Here is a 21,198-nt window from a genome sequence, read left to right on the forward strand (position 1 = left end):
TTGCAGTGCTGCACCACTCTTGCTGTCCTTGGTTAGAACATAAAAGACTAAGATTCAAAGCTGGACAAGCACACCCATGCCTTTTCATATACAGCATCACTGCTTTCATGTGTCAGCCTATTGCTTTGACCAGCTAGACAAGGCCTAAAATCAATTCCCTCTTTGACCCGAGATGAAGGGAAGACTGCTCTCACTTTTAGGCCAATCCTCTGTTTTGCTGAGGACTATCTCCTGCCCTAAGAAGCCGTGCCACTGTGCAGAAGACCACAAAGTTCACTGAGCCACAAAACAAGAGGAGCAAGTCTGGGTACTCTATTGGTAAGTCACTCAGCTGAGCTGGGACCAGCTGGGTTCTGGTAGTGCTTCTCAAAAGAAAGACCATTTCTCTGTTTTGCTTTGTTTCTATGTTACACTCCTTTACTACCCAAAGTTAACCACTCTCCTGGCAGATAGGAGATGTATTTTTACTCTTCCAAAATAATGAAGGAACTAACTTTCCAACATTATGCAAGTTATGCACAAGGAGTTCAAGGCTGAAAAGTGTGAGTCATGCCCAGTGTTTGAAAGAAGGTGGAAGTTGCTTACCTTCAGGACAGGATCCCAGGAGGCGTGGATCCCACAGCCCCTTCCTGTAGCTCCAAAGATCTGAAGGGGAGTGGGATTTCAGGTGCTCCCCTCTTCTCTGAGCTTTCTACTGGGTAGGTTACACAAGCCTTCGTGTCTGTTGACTTGCACACTGGCAGTATGCAATCTAGTCATAAGCAGCATGTAAGCATGGATTTTTTTGGTGAATTTCGTTGGGTTTTGAATGCTTGACTTAGTTAACTGAAGTGGGAAAAATACTGGAATTTTCCCTTATGAATATAGCCCTTAAAAATGATTTAAATACAGGCTAATGGAAGCTGCAAATGCCTTATGTCCCTCTGCCAGCGTGAAATTTCCCTAAAATTAAGGGACACACACACAAGTCAGTTTCCTTAGTTTATTAGTACAAACAATGCATACACAAGACTGTATATTGTTTGAAGACTGCAATAGATTTCTAATTTAACAACTCTGTAACAAAATTTAACTAAATTTGACATTTATGAAAATATAAATCTCTGATTGGGTAGGTTTTCCCAACAATACAAAGTTTACATAAAAACATTCAATATGATCTATTAGTTGCAAACAAGTTAGGAAAAATCATTCAAGTCACTTAATATACTATATTGGCTTGTACATTGAACATTCACACACTACATTAAGTTCTAGCTTAGCATTCATTTCTTGGAAATTTGTGGCATGGAGTTCTGATTTTAAAAATAAAATTGTTTTGTTAAATAATTTGACAAAATTTCCAGAGGTGTGCCAACTTTAAGATATGTAAGGAGGGAAAAATCTTCTTATCCTTTCAGATGTTGTCTAGTATTTTTTTTTTTTACTTGGGCAAAATATAATTTTTTTTAAAGCATTTGTCATTATTTCACAATTTCTGCCTTGAAACTGGTAAAACTGTACAAAAGGCTCAGAACAGTTCTAAAGCAGAAAGTGAAGCTTGTAAGTATGTGGAAGTAAGAAAAACCCATTACAAATTGGACCAGTAAAGAACCTTTGGACAGCCTTTACATTTAGTGGAGTATTTCAGCACATATACAAGCAGTCCCAGAGTGTTTGGTCATCTGATCTGCATTTATCATGGGAAAGAACAGAAATGCTAGTAAGGCAAATGTTATCAAGATTAATACATGGCACATCTGAAAATTTTCTATTAAGATTATGTTGGGGACATAGGAGATACTTTAGACTTTTTTACAACAAAATGGATAGCAACCTTTTAACATAAAGAAATTAATGTGTTTAACTGTTCATCTGTAACGCCCTTTCTCTTTGAAAAAGTTTTCATTACGACCTGTACTAATACACACTCTGAAGACGAAAAAATTCCCCAAACCAAAAATAAGACCCCCAAACCCTATGTTCCTTTTATGACCTAGGTTTTTATCATTTTTATCACAATACAGAAACCTGAAATCCCTGCATGCAATTAAAAAAAAATCTTTCAGTCCATTCATTGAGGTGAACAAATACTTAGCTCAAACGTTGACATGTTTGCAGCTGACTGGCACCTACTCCTTTCAACCCAAAGAAGATTAATCCCAATTAAAAAAAAAGTAGGTATTTTTTAAATGATGATGGAATGTATCAAGTGTTCCAGGTTGGCAGGTGACATCTTGTCATTGCACCATCAAGCAGAAAAACACATTTTTGCAAGTGGGTATAAAGTTGGCTGTTAGCTATAGACCCATCTAGGCGACTTGGTATATAAAATAGTGGTCTGACTCTTCTCACGATCATGTGGAGCTTTAGTTCTAGTTAAAACAGTTTGTCAATCCCAGATAAGACCACCTAACTCCTGTAATAGCATAACAATTTTGACAGTATTGCTAGAAATTTTTAATCAAGGCCCTGGTGAAATCCTGGACTGAACCTTGTATTCCGAAATTTAAAAAACCCTGCAGCCCATTTGCTTTATGTTTGCTTTTTTTTGTTTACATAAATGTAAGAATATTTGTCGAGGAAAAAACAGCTGGTCTGCCCTCTGCTGTTTTTGTCTGTCTTCCAAGAAATGCACTGATTTTTACGTGAATTCAGAAGACAAATCTATGCATGTATACTATTATTCAGATAAGCTAGTCCAGATGGTTACTCAGTTGTCAGCAGCAAAACTGTGTCCTCTGCAATCTATGGCTGAGCACACTTTCTCATAGCAATAGTTGTGTTTTTTGGTTGGTGTTGCTTCACTCACCTCAGGCTCTGTAACTGTAATGGGACTATCCCTTGCAAATACTTCCGTTGATTCCCTCCAAATGCAGTCTGCAGTCACTTTGAAGCTGTAATTGTGACATTTTGGCCTAATCACTTGTGTTGTGTTGTTGAAAATCTGACGGCTGTTTGAAGTAGCAATTTTGATTTTCAGTGCAGCGTCAACTCGATCCACTACAGTGTAAGTACCTATACTTCCGTCATCAAATCCAATAATAATATTTAAATGTCTCTGTGAAAGTGCAAGAAAGGTGGGAGTTTTATAAAGAGAACAGGCACCGATGTTTTTGCCATCTGCTAGCCTCATTACTATTAAACTAGAGACCGCACCATTGTCGTCATCTTCTTCACTGCGAAAACAGATGTACACAAGATAGCGGCCATCCCGAGACAGCCTCTGCCGCCAGATGACACCTGGAGCGTGAACCACACGAAGTTTTCCACTGTATAAATCAAGCACATTGATGTTCTCATCACCGCGGGTTATAATTCCTAGCTTCCCATTTGGGGATATTTCAAAATCTTCCAAATTTCTTAAGAAATTGGTAGGCAATTGCACGCGTCTGCAGATGACTTCCTCTGTTAGGCTCCAGATGTTCACAGTTTCAGTAGATGTTATAAATACTATAATATCTGGGCAGTCTGGTATGAGCTTAATATCCACAATGCTTGCACCATCATCACAGGAAAACTTCTTGGTTATACTGCCTGTCCAGAGACTCACTGCCAACACTTTATTCTTTGCCATTCCGACTACGAATGTATTTGCAGTTGTTATAAATGCATTCTGTAAGGCAACTAAAATATTGCAAACCCTATGTCCTGTAGCCAGTCGCCAAACTCTGGATGCATTTTGCTCGCAGAGAGAGACTACAAATTGATCGTTATGAGTAATCATTAGCTCTGAGATTTTTTGTCCATTAATGCGAAAGATATTTTCTCCACTAACAGTGTGCCATACGTACTGGCTGCATTTATCATCTGATGTAACCATTATCTCTCCAGAAGAGGTCAGCACACAGTTTTCAACAATACCTTCGTGCTTGAACACGGCTTCAATAAATCCAGTGCTGAAGTTCCACTTATGGACAGAATCTGATCCATCCAATGTGTATATTAATTCACCTCTGGCTGGCAACACCAGTCTTTGGATAGGCTTGCCAGATTTGTCAATATTGGACATAGCAGTTATGATGTCTATATCCCAAATAGAAAGGACACCACTGGTGGATAAGGATAGCAGCATGTTATGATGATTTGATTTAATTAGCCTGACTATAGTTCCTGAGATTTCCTGTAAGCTTGCCATACACTGTCCTGTATCTCTTCTCCAAACAAAAATGGCTGAGGTATTTTCCATTGAAGCAATTATACAGTTGCCATTTTTGGACAACACGGCAGATATAAAGCGCTCATTGTGTTTAGCTCTAAACTTTTCAGCCACCTTCCACACACGAGTGTCAAGAAGTTCAATGCTGAGAGCCTTACAAATTAAAATTGCACTTTGGTCTTCAGAAAGCTCTATGCTGACAACTTCACTGTCTTCTCTCTTGCAGTCGAAGTCATCTGTAAGCTGGGGATTCGCGATTTCCTCCGTATTCCAAACAGAGAGGCTACCCTCGTTGTCCACCATCACCATTTCTTGGGCTGTGTCCAGAATGAGAAGGAATTTCACAAATCCACCAGAAAATTCAGAGGTCACAGTGGCCAGCTTCTCTCCGCTGCCCAAGTGAAAAATGGTCGCGGTGTTCAAATACTGTCCGCAGAACGCATAAACTCCATCTGGAGAACACTGCACACAGGTCACTTCGTACCAGCAGTGGAAGTGGTAGAGAGGCCAACCGTAAAGCAGATCTATTACGGTAACGTCTTTGCTGGCCTCCAGCCAAGCAAGCGCATGGTTGACTGATAACGTAAATCCATTTATAAAACTGGAGCCCCCCCCAATTCCACAATGTTTTGACCCCTTAATTTCCACCTCAGACAGAAGACAGGAATTTATGTTGTCGTATATCAAAAGAGTGTTTTTTGTTGTAGCCACTACAAGATACTTTTCATCACTAGTAAGCTTCATCCCCAAGATAACAGATGGAGCTGTTGTAATCTGCCTTAGTAACTGGCGGGTCTCTACATCCCAAGTGCTGATGGAGCCATTTTCTAAAGCAGCAATAATTGTGCTGGGATTAAAAGTAGGCAAAATCTCAGTGACGTGCATGCAGCTGGATGATAGTGGCAGGCGCTCGGGGCTGTAAGTCACATCCATGGAGGAATGCAAAGGGACGATAGAGCAGTACTTGGGTCCATCCTTGTCACATTCTAAGAGGAGATGTCGGAGTTTGGGCAATGAACTTACTACTGGGAGAAGCCTCTGCTGCAATTCAGCAGAGAGTGAACCTGGGTATTTTACTACTTTGAACTTTATACTGCGGAGGGTACTGGCCAGAAATTTCAGCTCCTTTTCTTGAGAGTAGGTGTAAGCCAGTTCTATGTCAGAAAGTGCTTTATCAAACTGCCCTATTCTAATCATGGTGTACAGCCAGCTGAAGTTCATAATGACTCCATACAGAAGATCATCTGTTCTTCCACATCTTGTCAAGTGATGAATAAGCTCTGTCATTTTTCTGTGATTGATAAAAAAGATATCAGGCTCTAATGGATTACACTGAAAGACCCATGGCTGATCAGGTGCCTGCCTGTCAAAAGCAGCCTGATCCATGCAGTGCTTTTCATCCCCGTTCAGGCCTCTACTGTCATGGTCAGGACAACCATTCAGATATTGGTCATTGCTGTAAAAAGGTTTTCTTCGTCCACCTGACCAAACACCAAGGAAATAGTCTGCCATGACTGTGTGCATTTCATGTAAATCTTCTTCATTGTGCAGGTACAATTTCTGGGCAATTAGTTGCAAGTGCCTATTTGCCCAAAGAAGCAGCGTTACATTTTTCACCTGTCGCTCTATCAAGTACCCCTGTAAGCCCTCCTTTAGCCTTGCAATGTATATATATGGAATTCTCAGTGGGTTACTTTCTCTGACACTCTCATTCAGTTCATACATAACACTGTTGTCAAGGGCTAAAATATCTTCCAGTTCCATTTCACTCAGGCCAGATTTGGACATAGTGATGTAGCCAAGTGCTCTTGACAATAGTCTCGATCCACACTTGTTTTCCAGTGACCAAAACAACTGCTCTATGCTTTCATGGACAGTGACACAGAGGGAGGACTCATCCACATCTTTGTGAGATCTCCAGTTCCTGACCTCTCTGAAGGTTAAGTTCACAAACATAGGCAGTGTGCATTTGGAGAATGCTTCATTGACGTAGATTTGTTGCCCTGATGTTACCTTTCTTTTAACTCGCAGCAGCTGATGTTTCAGTACTTGGCTACACATCTTTCTGTCCTTTGCAGTCAATTCGATGTAGTTGTCTTCTTCATGAATAAGGCACCTCAGTTTTTGCAGGATCCCATGCTTGTTTGGCAGTGTTGACAAAATTATCCGTACTGAACGGGGAAGGTGAATGGGAAGCCACCAGAGCTTCCTACCATCATCACTATCTGTTAGCTGTTCTAGGGCATCGAATATTATCACCAGTGGCCGGTGGAATGAAGACTCATTCAAGAGATTGATGAACAAGTCCCGAAGGTCATGAATCTTTTTTGGGTAACTTTGTACGAGGCAACGATAGTTGACTGCTAATTGTTCACAAATGCTTTGAAGTATATTCTTCAGATCTGTACTTGTTTCGGTGGATCCCAAAAATCTTATAACTACTACAGGGTCAGAATCTGGTCCCATCTCTTCTTGCAGCCAGGAATAGGACTAGAATATAGAGCATAATTTAGTTAAATGAAGCACAGTAACAGAGTTTATAAATAGTGATTGCCTATATATAAATAAACGTTTTTAAATGTTACTGGTTGAATGGAAATGCTTTCACTGGCAGAGTTCGAGGCTGGTTTGATTTATGGGCACTGAATGAAATTCATATCATATGTCATCTTTGTTTAGCACAGGTAATATCCCAAAACACTAAGACCCAGATCCACAAAAAGGCTTACGTCTAAGGGGACATGAGTAGAATGTAGTCCATAAATCCCAGGGTACTCTTTGCAAAATCTGTGTCTCACTTCTGAAAGTCAGTAAGTAGATTCTCTTATTAATAAACTTCCTTAGACACTAAGCAATGTCATCCTTGGCCAGGCAGACCAGCTTGCCACCTAAACTTGTTTAACATTGATTCCCAGCTGTGTATAAATGCATGCCCTGATGGTTTCGGAGGACAGGGATCAGAGTACAGATTGCCCTTTAGTAGCAGGTTACCTTAATTCCTGGACCACAGAAGTACTCTCTGTCTTGGTGTGCCTGTGACTTTTGCTCTTACACGCTGCCGCAAGGGGTAGAAAGTATCTCTTGCTCTTTTTTTGGTTAGCATACTCTAAGCAAGTGAGGAATGTGGCTTTAAATCCTCTCAGTCTGTGCAGGCTAACACACTCAGTTCTCTTACTTGCTAAGTCTTTTCACCTCACTTCAAGTTATTACAGAATATTGTAAAAGAAAAGTGTAACCAGAGTCTCTAGGTTGACTTATGTACTCAGATCTGAAATGAGATCTTGAGTTGCAAATCCCAATCTCATATACGCAACTAATGTGACTCTACAGGAAGTCACATTTGGGAAAGATATGGGATTTTAAACATTATTGTTCCCTTCTCCATTTCCTTCTGGGTGATACGGCTGTTTCATAGCCCACTGTGCTAAACTCTCTGAGCAACCTGCAGGGAACTCAAAGTCGTGACTCCCAGCTGGAGAATTAGACATAGAGATGCCAGCTTGGCCTTTTTCTGCATCTGGTCCTGCCTTACACAAAGTGTTTCACTCATCTCCCTGTAGTACTCAGCTCAATGACTTAAACAGCATAAGTCAGATAAATGTGTACAGGTATTTTTACAGGTTATTACAGATAGATTTGTAGCAAGTGTATTTGTAGCAAGTGTATCAGACTAATTCCGGAATAATTTCTGATGAGAACATAAGATGGCATGACTTGGAAAGACATGTTGTATTTGTGAATAAGACTAAAAACAGCATATGATGTTTAGATGGTTCCAGATTCATAGGACCTCAGTGGAACAAGAGGGAGAGAGATCCTTCTAAAATACATGTTGTTAATTCAAAAATATATTGATTCCTATTAGGTTTTTAAGAGCTCTGATAAAGTATTTTTGTTTTGACTAAGCACATGATACAGACATGTTATTATTGGAAGGTAAGTTTTTTTCTGAATATGTGTACAATAATATGCAGAATATACTTTTTATTATTTTTATTTTATATATTGAGGGCTCATACCACATCTGTTGACAAAAGGAAGACTGAAAACTAAGTTGGCCCTTACACACTAATGCTCCTAACATCACCTTATTATGTAAAGTATTTATTTACCTTCTTTGCCACTTCGGCTAATAAAAGCGTCTTCCCTGTGCACGGTCCTCCATATATGATAAGAGGGTTAATGTGTCCTATTTTGCTAGGCAGAACATACTTGTGAACTATGTTTAATGCCTCACATCTATATTCATAAAAAGTGGAGTACGTTTTACATAGTGATGAGTGTTGAAGAACTTCATCGTACAGCAAGTCTGTCTCGGTGTCAAACTTCTGCTGCACTGTTGCTTGGATTATATCAATCATGTCTTCATAGAACTGTTTACCAAGTCCTTCGATGTAATGGTTCTCCACTTCTTGGGAGTAGCCCAGTTTCATGTCACAGTGAGTGACGGACGTGTACACTCTCAGATTGGACGATGCGACAATGGTAGGAATGAATTCATCCCTGAGCTTGATCAGTTTCTCATGGGCTTCGGGATCTCGTAGAAACTTCCCGGCTGTATGTACCACATCCATGTATTTTCCCATCTCTGGAATTTTAACGAAACGCTCAATGTTGGCAATTTTCCGAATGTAGCAAACACACTTCTTTAGGAAAGCTGGTGTTTGTTTACCCAAGGCAAAATCAAGTTCATCTTCAATAGCTGAGGATGAAAAGAGAACACAGAGTCTCTGTTATCTTTTCTTTATAAGCAGTTCAAGAACATCCCCCACCCCCAACACGTAGACTCTTAAATGATTGCATCTGTTTTCTGTAAAAAAACAGAAAAAGCAGAAAAAATCGCTGTGTGCTTTCATATAGTTTTTGGTCTCAAGCAAGTACAAAGAACATTTTTTTTGCTCTTCAATTATATGAGAAATGCCAACAGAAATATATTTTCATGTTTGTGGAAAGGTTGATAGAAAAGATAATAAATGAATATCTAGAAATAGTTAGTTTGAACTTTACCAGAGGAAAGATATCTCTTTGCTTGGCTGTGTTTCATTTTTCCTTTCTCATACAGCAATTTCACAGCAGTCTTAAAAATCTTCTTAATCTCTTCTGATATATCTTGCCACTTGTTCTCAGTCATAGAGTTTGAAGAAGATTCCATCTTTTAAAAATATCCATAGTTAAACAGTAGCTGTAATACACACATCTACAACTTCAGAAAGTAAAAGTCTAATATTCAACGTCATAAATAACGTGGTAATGGAGAAACACATACACTAAAAATAAATAAATAAGAGTTCAACTTTTTATACTGCAGATAATCATAATGTATTCCATTTTAGAATTATAAAAGTTAGTTACTTTGAGTATTTTCTGAATTCCTACTGTAGGCAGCTAATGCAGTATTTTTCAATAAGACCAGTAACACCTTTATAGAAAGAGGGTTTTGAGAACCAAGCCTGAAATAATGATAATAAAGCAGCAGTAATACTGCTAAAATTATCGCTCCTTTAATGAGAAGTAATAATAGTAATAATAGTAATAATAATAATAATTTAAACTTGGATCTCAAAACTGAAAATGAGGTTCCTGGTACCTGTAATTAAGCACATCATATTAGCTACCATATTTGACAAATACGGGATTATATCTGACGTTACTTTCATTCATTCACTGCTATAGTAACAGTACTCTTACTGTCATCAGAGAGGGACTCTAGTACAAATTCACTAATCCTTTCAGATGGTATCTCGCAGATGACACGATGGAGGTTTCTCTAAGGCAGCCGGTAGTCACTGCTGCATTACTTACCGCAGGTGAAGTGTTTAAGGGGTCTCCAGTTTTCCTGGAGGGTGTAATAGGAAAAAGAACAGCCTCCAGGATAAGCTCCCTAGCAACTCTTCCTTGACACATTCAGAACTGTGTATCTTTTATTACTTTCTGTAAGTTTATGAGACGTAACTCTCTGTTAGCTTTAAGTTATGAACGTCTTTTTACTTACTCCTGTGTATCAGTAGCTTGAGGAAAAGTACGAAGTTTTAATAACAAAAAAGCCAAGCTTTATTCAAATGGATACTGTGGGCATTAGCAAAACAATGCAAAGTTACAAAACTTGCTTTCTCCCTTGTGATCAGTACTTCAGAATTAGTTGCATTATACTGTCATCAACTCATTAAAACTCTTTCCGTGTCTATGTTTTTCATATTTTCAATGTTTTTTCGTGCAACAGAGAAAATATTCTGCTACACGGTAAGTGAATGCAGTATAATGGTTTAATTTCATTTTCTTGTATAATACAGTATGCACTCAAAATGAAGTGAATACCCTGTTAAGGACTTCATTTTTTGTACACTGAAATCTGTCCTTGGGGATATAGGATGTGTAGGAGGGTAGAACTGAGCCCTGGGTAATATACAGTTTTTATTGTCATCAATTAAAGACAAATGCCTGTTTTAAAAATGATAATTAACAGTGTTGAAAAATCTTCTGTGAGAATACACTTAGTAAGTTAAAAGTATGAGATCTGACTCGGGACAGCACTAAGTACTTGTTTGACTGTTAAAGAGCTTTCTTGTATGGCGATAGAAGTGTATTTCCTCTGCAAATCCTGTTCATTGAAATCTAGCAAAAGCACAATACCAGGGCAGGAGAGCCTGAACTCTCCTTATTCCAACATCAGGGAAGGGAAGAGAAATCTGTACAACCGTCCCACTAGCCCCAACGGGTCATCAATGACTACAATCCACTTGCATCAACGCAGGAGTCATGACCTGTCATGTTCCTTGGTGTTTTGCAGCTGCTCCCTTCACCATGTGTGAGAAAGGAGCATCACAGCACCAGTTGCTGAGGTGCGGACAGGGCTGTAGAAGCTAATTCAGAGACAGCAGCAAGTGCCTGGCCCTGGGGACTGCCCGCCACTGTAATTGATAGAGAAGAATTTTGTAAGGAGGTAACTATGACTTACTGTATTCTGGTAGTTCTTCAGCATTTCAGATTTTGGTCTGAGGTAATATGCTGGTGGCACCGCATTCTCATCCCTGCAGTACCACTCTTCTAAAATCCTTGTCTCTAGCTTGGCCTCTACAGCAGCATCCAGGATCATTTCAAATTCTGCTGACTCAACTTCCCCTGGTATTCGGATGTTCCCGTACTTCTCTCCCAATAGGCCCTGTGTATTTGCAGGAAAGTAGGGATTAAATTTTTATTTTTAGTTATGCAAAAACCCTCCTCAGGATCTGAATTTAATAAAAATCAGTGTGGTAATAGTTTAAAGACTTTGAAATTACTAGGCAGGGAAACAGATACAGTGTAAGATGAATTACTGTTGAGGGTACTGTACTGAGCTGCATCCTACTTTACCTACATCCTGGTAAAATTTCAAGTAGATGCGTTGTCTTTCTTAATATTAACTGGTAATAAAAATACAAAGACTTTGTATTGAATACAAAATTCAAAAGAAGAAATTAAAAAATACCCAACATACTTTCTTAGCACAGTATTGACTCGTGTATTATTGATTCCCATTAGTGACAGGTTGGCATTAATCTCACATGCAAAAGCGAATGTGGAAATCCTTTTCTCTGGACTCAGGATAAGGATGCATCTCTGGATTCTTTACCTCTTGGCTTCATTCTTAGTTTACGCAGTAATGGAACAGAAGATTTTATGTTCTGTTTGATGAAAAATCACATGATGTTATGTACAGCTCATATTGGTATTAAAAGGATCAATGTTGCAGAACCACAAGCTGCTTTGCTGTCTCATATTCCCTTGTTGCAAAAATGTTCAATGTCTTTGCCCCGGTAGCTGTCCACTGAATGAACAGTGGGGCAAGGGAAAACAGTTTCAAACAAATACCAAATAGAAATAGAAATTTTAGTATGTAAATGCACATATTTGGTATACAGGCAAAGGTTTGTGGAAGTCAGTTCTTAAACTGTGGCACAGGAGGTTTTTCACCTTCAAAACTGAGGATTACATATTGGTTATGATGCTCTGAATACTTTTTTTTGAATTTATTTCCATAGTTTGCTGTCCATAAATATTTTCTAAAAAAATGATTGGGAAAAACTTTATAGAAGATAGAGTTGCAGGACATTCCTGCATTCTTTCAACAAAATTTTTGAAATTTGCGATCATCAGCTTAATTCTGCATTGAAATCTTGGTCCACAGAAGTCAGTGAGAACTCTCACTTCCTTTAAAGTAGGATTTTTTATTTCTTTCCTCATTTAAATGTATTCAGTAAAGATTTTGAGTTAATGAGAAGGAGTACTTAATGTGGAGAGGCACCAACAGTATCGGCATCTTGATTTGAATCAGAAAGATCTCTTAGTAAAGTAATGCTAATGCAAATACAGTAGTACCCTAAAAATGTAAATGACCTTGTTTGTAAATAATAAAAATCTAAATATTCATTATTTTTAAAGCACTCATCATAATGAGAAGCTGTTTTAAACTTTTCCAGCTGTAACTAAACCCTGAAAATCAGTAACTGATGATGATGAAGCCTGCTTCACTGATTATAAAAGCGTGAAGCTGCAGACCCCTTTTCTGAATCCAGTTGTGTTGGCAGAAGGTACTCAAGCGGCTCATCACGCTAGATGCTGTAGCCTCAGAGCAGAGACGTCACAGCAGTGCATGTGAACACTTCCTAACCTCTTTCAGGCAAAACCACCTCAGTTAGCTCAGACCACAGTTCACATTGTGTAAACTAACCTGGCTGATTTTTGCCTGGAGCAGATTAGGAAGAGCTCACATGAACTACAGTGCTGGCTCTGATGGCGAGTGGTTGGCATCCTCCAACGGAGGAGTAGTGACAAAGAGCTGGTGGACAGGAACAAGTCAATGTCTGTCCACTGCTTAGGAGAAATGAAGGAATGTAGGAATTGTGATAGTTCATATAGTCCAGATTTCAGTCTCTGACAAGTCCCAGCACCCATGTCCTTCAAGAAGCTGCTTCAATAGAGAGGCATTAGGGGAAAGAGGGGTTTGCCTGGCTGCCCGTTCATATCCCACAGTAGCTTCATTCAGGGTGCATATCAAGGAGTCAGGAGAAAGGCACAAATGTGTTCAGTAACTAGAATTAAATAATAATAATTTTAATGAAATGATCCAGTATTTTTATTACATGAATTTATTTTTTCCTATGTGATCATTCTAACTAGTAGCTGTCCTCATAGAGAGAGCTACGTTGCTTCACATAATGAGATAACCGGGGAAAATTTCTAAGTTTTTACGGTTCTGATCTATTCATATAGCCCTATAATTTTGGAATTCTGAAGCTGCAGAGGTTAAACAAAATATAATATTATTTTCCTTCTTTATTCAAGTGAGGTTAATAACTCACATCATGCTAAATTGCAAGCCTTTGCACATTCAGATTGATGTAGAAATCTCCTAAGTTTCTCTCAGAGGAGCTTTGCTATGCAAACTTTGCAATTACCTTGTATAGCAATCATTACTTGAAATTCATTAGGCTACACTTTTTCTGAATTTAAGTCCAGTGGATTCAATAGACAGTTGCCCAAGCAAAGATCAATAGCTAGGCCCTTCATTAGCAATACTAAAATGTCATAACATTAAAATGTCTCGTTTTAATGATGTACTGCATTTAGTCAACTAAATTTGTTTTGGAATTATTCTGTGTACTTTTCTGCTTCTCTGGTACAGTTTGTGCTGTTCTCTCTCCGCTGTATTATAGGTAAATTACAAAAGGCAGTACTTTAAAATGAAAAGATGGATGTTTTTTTCTTGTATCTTATCTGTCATTGCAACAGATGTTATGTAAGTAATCCTGTATTAGGGATCATCCTCCTGGCTACTAGAGCAAAACAATAAAAAGGAACTTTGACGTGATCAGAATACTAGAATCACTGTGGATGACTGTATCACGAGCTTTTAAATAAAACAGGCCTATGCAAATACTATTTGAAAGTCTTCACATTTTTTTTAAATCAAATGTTAAACAGTTGAGGACATACATTTATCATGGTGTACCTTGGTGCTATAGATGGCATTGCTAATATTTTGCTAGAAGTCTAGCATTAGTTGAGGGAAGAACAGACATACATAGAAGAGGAATCACACAGGCAGAAGAGTGTCCTCCATTTGGGATGATGGCAGTGAGCATCCATAAAGCTTAATAAACAACAAAATAAGCCTTGTATCATTTTGCTTTGAGGTATTTCTCCTCCTCTTGTTTGCATGTGGTTTATGGAAAAGTTTTAAGGTTAATCTTAAAAGATGACACATACATAGTGCTAGGAAGAAAAGGAATGAGGAAGTGTGGAGGAAAGAGAAGTCTGAGCAAATGTATGTTGCACTGCAAGGTGAAAACTGAGTCTAGCTTGTTATCATTGACATCTAGTGTTTAGGAGAGCCTGAAGCTAACAGCTGTACCAAGAAAGGAACACATCAGTTGAACATCATGTAAGGATCTAAATGTGCTAAAACATTTAGTTTTAGAACTTAAAAAGTGGGCCATGGCAAAAAGGAAGCTGCAGAGGCCATGCCAGCACCCCACTGCCACATATTTTTTCCCCAAGAACTGCTCAGGGAACAGCAGGCAGCACAGTGCCAACCAGTCTTCTGTAACTGTGCCCACTGCACACAGAAAACTATCATAGGGATTGTGGTAGAAGTCCTTCATACAAGCTGCATGAGTTGGCCAGGCTCAGAGCACACTTCTGAAACTTGGCTGTGTTTAGCTCAGGAATACTGCCTCACGTGGCGGGTGTGAGGAAGGACTCCATGTTTTAGCCAAAACTTAGGCATTTCTGCAATTAAAGCAAAGTTAAGGAGCAGCTGAACAGAGATTCTGAGGACACCTGTGACACCTACTTGGTGAATATGTGCATTTAGAAAGGCAGTTAAATGAGTTAGTGTCTTTGATGTTCTAATACAGTAGAATTGACAAGTAAACAAAGAGAAATAGAAATAGGAACAGGACAGGGGAAAAAAAAAGAACAGCACTGGAATGAGGAAGGGAACTGACTACACAAGTAGAACCAGCAAATTGTAAATACCATGCTGAACAGGTCTGTCATTTAGAGCAGGGCAATCCCAGGCACTGCACTGCAGCTGTGTTCATCTTAGTGCCCCAACAGGAGTTAGCTGAGGTTCTGGTATTAGTACCTGGCTCTGTGTAGCCATTTGAAATATAATCTGGTAAAAACTTTTATGTGGTAGAAAACTCTTCATGGAGTCATTCCTGTGCTTTCTGATAACTCCAGAGTAGCCTCAATCTACAACCCAGTTTCACTGGCCATTTAACTGAGGTATTGAAACACAACTTCTTTTCATTTTTCTGGAGAGGACAAAAGTAACTGACACTGCTTTTCTAAAGGACTGTGATATCACACCGCACTGCTGAAGTGGGAGGCATGCTGAGTAAATGCAGCTGTTCTCTACCGAGAGACTGATGCTCGATGCTGGGTTATGTCACATAAACACACCTTCCTCCAGATGCACTGAATGTTTTCCATTAACAGTGGTCACTAGTGAAAAAAAAAAACGACTTAGGACTATAAACAGACTATGTGTGTTTGCTGGAATCTTAATAAACTATTTGTTTGTAAGGCTACATGACAGCCTTAGGATGGGTGCATTTGCATGCACAGGCTGTGAAAACTACATCTTCCCATGTTTAGATACAAAAGTGAGGCTTCGAAGTATCTCCTAGCTGGTACCAGGGAATAGCCACCTCCCCTCCACTCTTTTGGTGTTGTTATGGTTAAATTTATATCTGGCTGTATAAGTGTAGTCTATCAGGGTACCACAAAAACACTCAAACCTTTAGAGGCCTAAATGAGAAGGTCTGAATTGCACTTTTCCTTCAGGGGCTTCATTGTCTGAACTGTATCCATGCCAGGGGCTTGCAGCAGCCTCTGCAAATATCTGCCCCCCCCCTCCATATTCCCTATACATTCAAGGAAATGCAAATTTTGGTGTTGTTATGGTTAAATTTATATCTGGCTGTATAAGTGTAGTCTATCAGGGTACCACAAAAACACTCAAACCTTTAGAGGCCTAAATGAGAAGGTCTGAATTGCACTTTTCCTTCAGGGGCTTCATTGTCTGAACTGTATCCATGCCAGGGGCTTGCAGCAGCCTCTGCAAATATCTGCCCCCCCCCTCCATATTCCCCCTATACATTAGTAAATGCAAATTTCTTCATAGAAAAATGAATAAAAATGCAGCAACAGAATTGAAAGAAAATATAATTTCTCACAATCTTCATGTTGTTTCATACTAAGTCTGCAAATAAGAATACTGTTATTTCAGACCTTTATGAAAAATATCACAGTACTCTACAAAATAACCTAAAACTTCAATTTGTGGTAACAACCTTGCAGCATTTTGATGATTATTATAGGAAATTATTTTTAAAGGGAACAGTAATGTTTACACTATGTTCAGTACCAAGAGACAGTTTTATATGCAGACTCGTGAATCAAAATCTCCCACCTGATGAGTCATTTTCCTTTTAAAGTAAAACAACAAATTAAAGATTCATTAGATTGAAGGTGATTGAACTGTTTAAAGCTACTAGGCTTGCAAACATGTATAAAGCCCTCAGCAACCATCTGTATCTAACAAAACTTTATAGAATTAACACAAAGCAACCTCAGCAGTAGTCTTGTTAGCTTTGTTGAGCCTGAGGCTGAAGTTACTATTAAATGAAGTTAAAAAAATTACTGTTTAGACCCAGATGGGAAATATTTTTCCCTGATCTTCTTGGTGTGGGAAGATATTAAAATTATAGGCACAGTCACAATGACCAAAAAGAGGAAACTAACCAGATTTGGATTTGATCTTGATATGAAGAATTCATAGTGCATCTCATGTAATTAGTTCAGACATCACCAAAATGTTCATGAACCCTAATACCATACCTTTTATTAATACAGAACACGTTGAAATTTTAGATATATTTAATTCCAACTAAGATATTTAGTGGTAATTTTAATAAAAACCAGCTGTCAAATAACAGCAAGTTATATTCATTGCTGACTGGTTTCATTAATCTATTTTTTTTTTTTAATTATATGTTAATATCTGCAAACCAAGTCATTTGAAAAGTCAGATTTGTAATGTTTTGTGAAGTGATTTCAGATACTTGCCAACTTAAGAGCAACAACTTTTTTGCTGTTTTGCCAACACAGAAAGCTTCAGATTCATGGAAAACAGAGTTTTGTAGCTGGTGAATGACTGGATCCAATGATCTTTTGCTGGGCTTCATGGGATCAGTCCTACTGCTTCTACTTCTTGGTCTTTGTGAAGTTCCACATGTGACACTGAAGCGCATACATATGTCCCCTCTGCCTCTTCTCAGAGCAGTCCTGGATTGCCAACTTTTTGAAGAATAAACATTCAGGAAATCATCTTTGAAGGAATTAAATCTAACCCCAATTAATTTTTTAACCTAAGATACCTCTGTGTGTCCAGACCTAAGCACCTCTTAAACAATTTGTTTTTGCAACATCCATGAGGGATCAGGAAGTATTATTGTCCCCATTCGACACAGGAAGTAGGTACAGGGAATTAAGCCTGGCCAGGGATTCAGAGCTGTGGCAGATATGCGGTGGTTAGTTATAACTGGGTAGTGGAAGTTGTTCTTCTTAATTCTAAGCCCTGTCCTTCTTACAGAAACTGCTCACTACTAAAGGAGGAAAGCCTTGCCCACTCATGAATTAGGTCTTGAGTGACTCACATTCAGCCTGCAAAATTAATGTAAGCTTAAACTGAGATCACTTATTCAAAGTAGAACAGCTCCATTAGGAGAAAGAGAGTATCTCACATTATTGAAGATGCAGTGAATGCTTCATACTCCGGGCTCAAAATTGCCTGCAGGCACGCAACATCAGCATTCAAGTGCCACTGAGATGCACCAAGTGGTTCTTCAGCAACTGCTTGAATTGTAGGGACTTAAGTGCTGTTAAAATGCCTTGGGATGTTATGTTGTTCATCTGTTGTCAAGGGTTGGGAAATGCTGCTCCCACTGATGTCCCGGAGGTGTCCTTCTACCATCCTCAAGGAAACTGTGGATTGCAGTCTGGTAGAAACTCACGCCAAGCCTCAGCGGGAGGCCTCGGGCAGAAAACCGGTGAGGAGCAGTCTATAGCTAGTGGGTCATAATCTAAAGCAAGGCAGGTAATGAGGGAGCTTACCCGTGGAGCAAGAGGCCTGTTTCAAAATCTCTCCTGAACTGGAAGAAGACAAGTCTGTGGTCACCAGGTATGTACCCTACTCATCAGGCTTCTGGGCATCAATGATGGGGTAACAGTAGCATGTCAAAGATCCTGCTAGCGCAGCTCCTCTCTGTATATGAAATCGCATAGTTTTGTAGAAGTAACTGAATATTAATTGTAGCAGGAACACGAACCTTATCTTTCCACAGTTTGCATGAGTGCCCTACTCAAGGGCTACAAAGTCAGTCCTCTGGATCCCTGTCTCTCCTGTGGTCACTTGCTCTTCACTGCCTTCTGTGAATCCTGTTGGAGTTGATCTAACTCCCTGCTTCCTCAGCCTGCGCTTCTAGGCTTCCTTCCTCTTGTAGTTAAATCTTTCTTATGAAATAAAAACTTTTTTCCTCTTTAAAGCCATACATTTCGGTCAAATAGCCATTTTACTCAGAGAAATGTGTTTTTTGCACTACTGCTTACTGATATATTAATATATCTATTAGCTGATAAAAAGTATGTTACTCAGTAATAGATCAGCCTGCTATAGACAAAAAAGACACATAAAGAAAAATACAAGTGAGATTGATATATCTATTTAACTTCAGTTTTAAAAGACCTCAAATTTCTTATATTTTGTCTAAAAAGCATACTTCTTATAATCAGATGCTAATACCCATCAATTTCTTTCAATTGATATATATGTATGTTCGATTTGAAGTCAGAATCACTTCAGCATAACTACAAGAAATGCTCCATTGTTTTCAAATCTTACTTTCTATATGTATATTGGCTACATTCTATGTCCTGTCTTTCATATTGAATTTGGATGTGCTAACACAGTGCATTTGCATGTGCAAACCTGCCTAGGTGGCACATTCAAGACAGGGAAGGCACGCAGAATTTGTAACATGTAGGTGTATTCACCCTCCTGGTCTGCAGAAATGTGAGCTTAACTGACATAACCAAATATACAGGTAAATCATGTCTTCAAAATCTGGAACAAATGGTCAGGATACCAATTTTTAAGGACCTTTTATTTAACATGCCCTTCAAAGAAATTTAGTACAACTGTAGGTCTTTCTAGTTTGTTGCCAGTAGATTATAACTCTATTGTAACAGTATTCTATAGAAATTACGTATGCGATATAAGATGTTCAGGCGCAGCCAGAGACATTTTGGGGAAAAAAAAATGCCAACAAAATAACAGGTTTAGTTGGAACCTTGTTTCTGAGAAATAGACATGATTTGAATTGAAACTGAGAATTTACTACCAGAAACAGAAAATAATGTCCTTTTTTAATTCCTTAAGGCAACAATAGCCAATTCTTCTCAAACTCAAAGCAAAAATGCTAAACAACAGTGAATCATCTGAACTGAAACTAGAAAGGTATATTTACTTAAATTCATTTTCAATGCACTAATGATTTCAGTAAGAAGAAAAACAAGTATATGAATTATTTGAAAATCTCGATGGAGTATACGTGTTAACTGCTTGTCAGGGTAAACTCCAAGCCATTAAACTGAACTGAAGTTGAACAACTGAAACCAAGATGGAGAAAGCTGCAGTAAGGCACTTCATCTAAACCAAGTTTTAGGAAGCTGGAACTCCAGAGTAGCTGGTGCCCAAGAGATGTCTTGGAAATAGCTGCTTCTACTCCCTTTTTTTCCTTCTAGCTGCAACGTAGTACAGTGTGAGGGCCTCCTGATAACATGCACAGAGAGAATATTCTTCAATTAAATACATTTGACTGCTTTTCTTGCCTATTCATGGTAGCAATCAAAGGACAAAAGTTATGTTGCATTGGAATTAAGTCTCCCCAAAATACTTCCATTAGAAATCAAAAATATGAAAAAAAGGCCAAAAAAGTTGTAACCTGTGATTTCTAGGATGTACAGGTCAAAGTGCCGTCAGAACAGCGTTTTTCTTCTACTGCCAACAGTTGTAAGGCAGTGCAACTTAGCGGACGGAACATCAGAGCTGGTGCAGAACTCTTAAATCTTCTTTCCACTTTTGCTTCATCTCAGTGTGGAAAATGGTAACTTCCTGATGCTTTTGCCACTGCCTCAGATTGCCTATCTATAAAATGAGGCTAATGATAGCTTGCAAAATAAGCATTTCTATTTTGAGTGTTGATATGCAAAGGATCTTCTGTATTTATGTATCAGCAGGGATGGGACTGTTGCTTTACATTGTTTGTCCTGTTTAGCTTTTAAGGGAAAAATGATACCATAGAGCAGCAGCAAACATTTTCATTTGATTTTTCTCCATACCTAGGTGATGATAATAGTGTCCATACCTCAATCCTTTGGTTGAAGCTTATGGGTAAATAGATTTCATTTTAGAACTTCAGCTGACTGTACAAAACATAAAATAATATAATTTTAAATTTAAATTACTGAAGTGAGTAGAAAACTGAAGGCATAATAAAGACATTTCTGTGCTGAGAAATAGATTTTTTTTTTTACCACCTGACTGGATATGCATTTATCTTCCTTAGCTTGAGAAATGTTGGTGTGCATTATTTCACAGAATCCTAGAATAGTTTGGGTTGGAAGGGACCTTTAAAGGTCATCTAGTCCAACCCCCCTGCCGTGGGCAGGAACATCTTCAACTAGTCCAACCTGACCTTGAATGTTTCCAGGGATGGGGCATCCACCACCTCTCTGGGCAACCTGTGCCAGTGTTTCACCACCCTCAGCGCAAAAAATTCCTTCCTTATATCTAGTCTAAATCTACCCCCGTTTAGTTTAAAGCCATTCCCCCTTGTCCTGTCACAACAGGCCCTGCTAAAAAGTTTGCCACCATCTTTTTTATAAGCCCCATTTAAGTACTGATAGGCTGCAATAAGGTCTCCCCAAAGCCTTCTCTTCTCTAGGCTGAACAA

The 21,198-nt window shown here is 38.8% G+C and overlaps 1 protein-coding gene across 1 annotated transcript in view; it reads right to left on the reverse strand.

Moving 5' to 3' along the window:
• Positions 1–2,692: 2,692 nt before the first annotated feature.
• The window catches only part of NWD2 (NACHT and WD repeat domain containing 2), a 66,780-nt gene continuing 48,274 nt past the window's right edge, over positions 2,693–21,198 (reverse strand). The window contains exons 4-7 of the mRNA XM_009280176.1: positions 11,094–11,297; positions 9,146–9,290; positions 8,251–8,840; positions 2,693–6,628 (exon numbers count right to left, since the gene is read on the reverse strand). Of these exons, the coding sequence (XP_009278451.1) occupies positions 2,693–6,628; positions 8,251–8,840; positions 9,146–9,290; positions 11,094–11,297 (4,875 nt within the window). The remainder of the gene's footprint in view (positions 6,629–8,250; positions 8,841–9,145; positions 9,291–11,093; positions 11,298–21,198) is intronic.

This window comes from Aptenodytes forsteri, unplaced genomic scaffold (genome assembly GCF_000699145.1).
Source record: "Aptenodytes forsteri isolate BGI_AS27 unplaced genomic scaffold, ASM69914v1 Scaffold35, whole genome shotgun sequence".
In the NCBI taxonomy this organism is placed as follows: Eukaryota; Metazoa; Chordata; class Aves; order Sphenisciformes; family Spheniscidae; genus Aptenodytes; species Aptenodytes forsteri.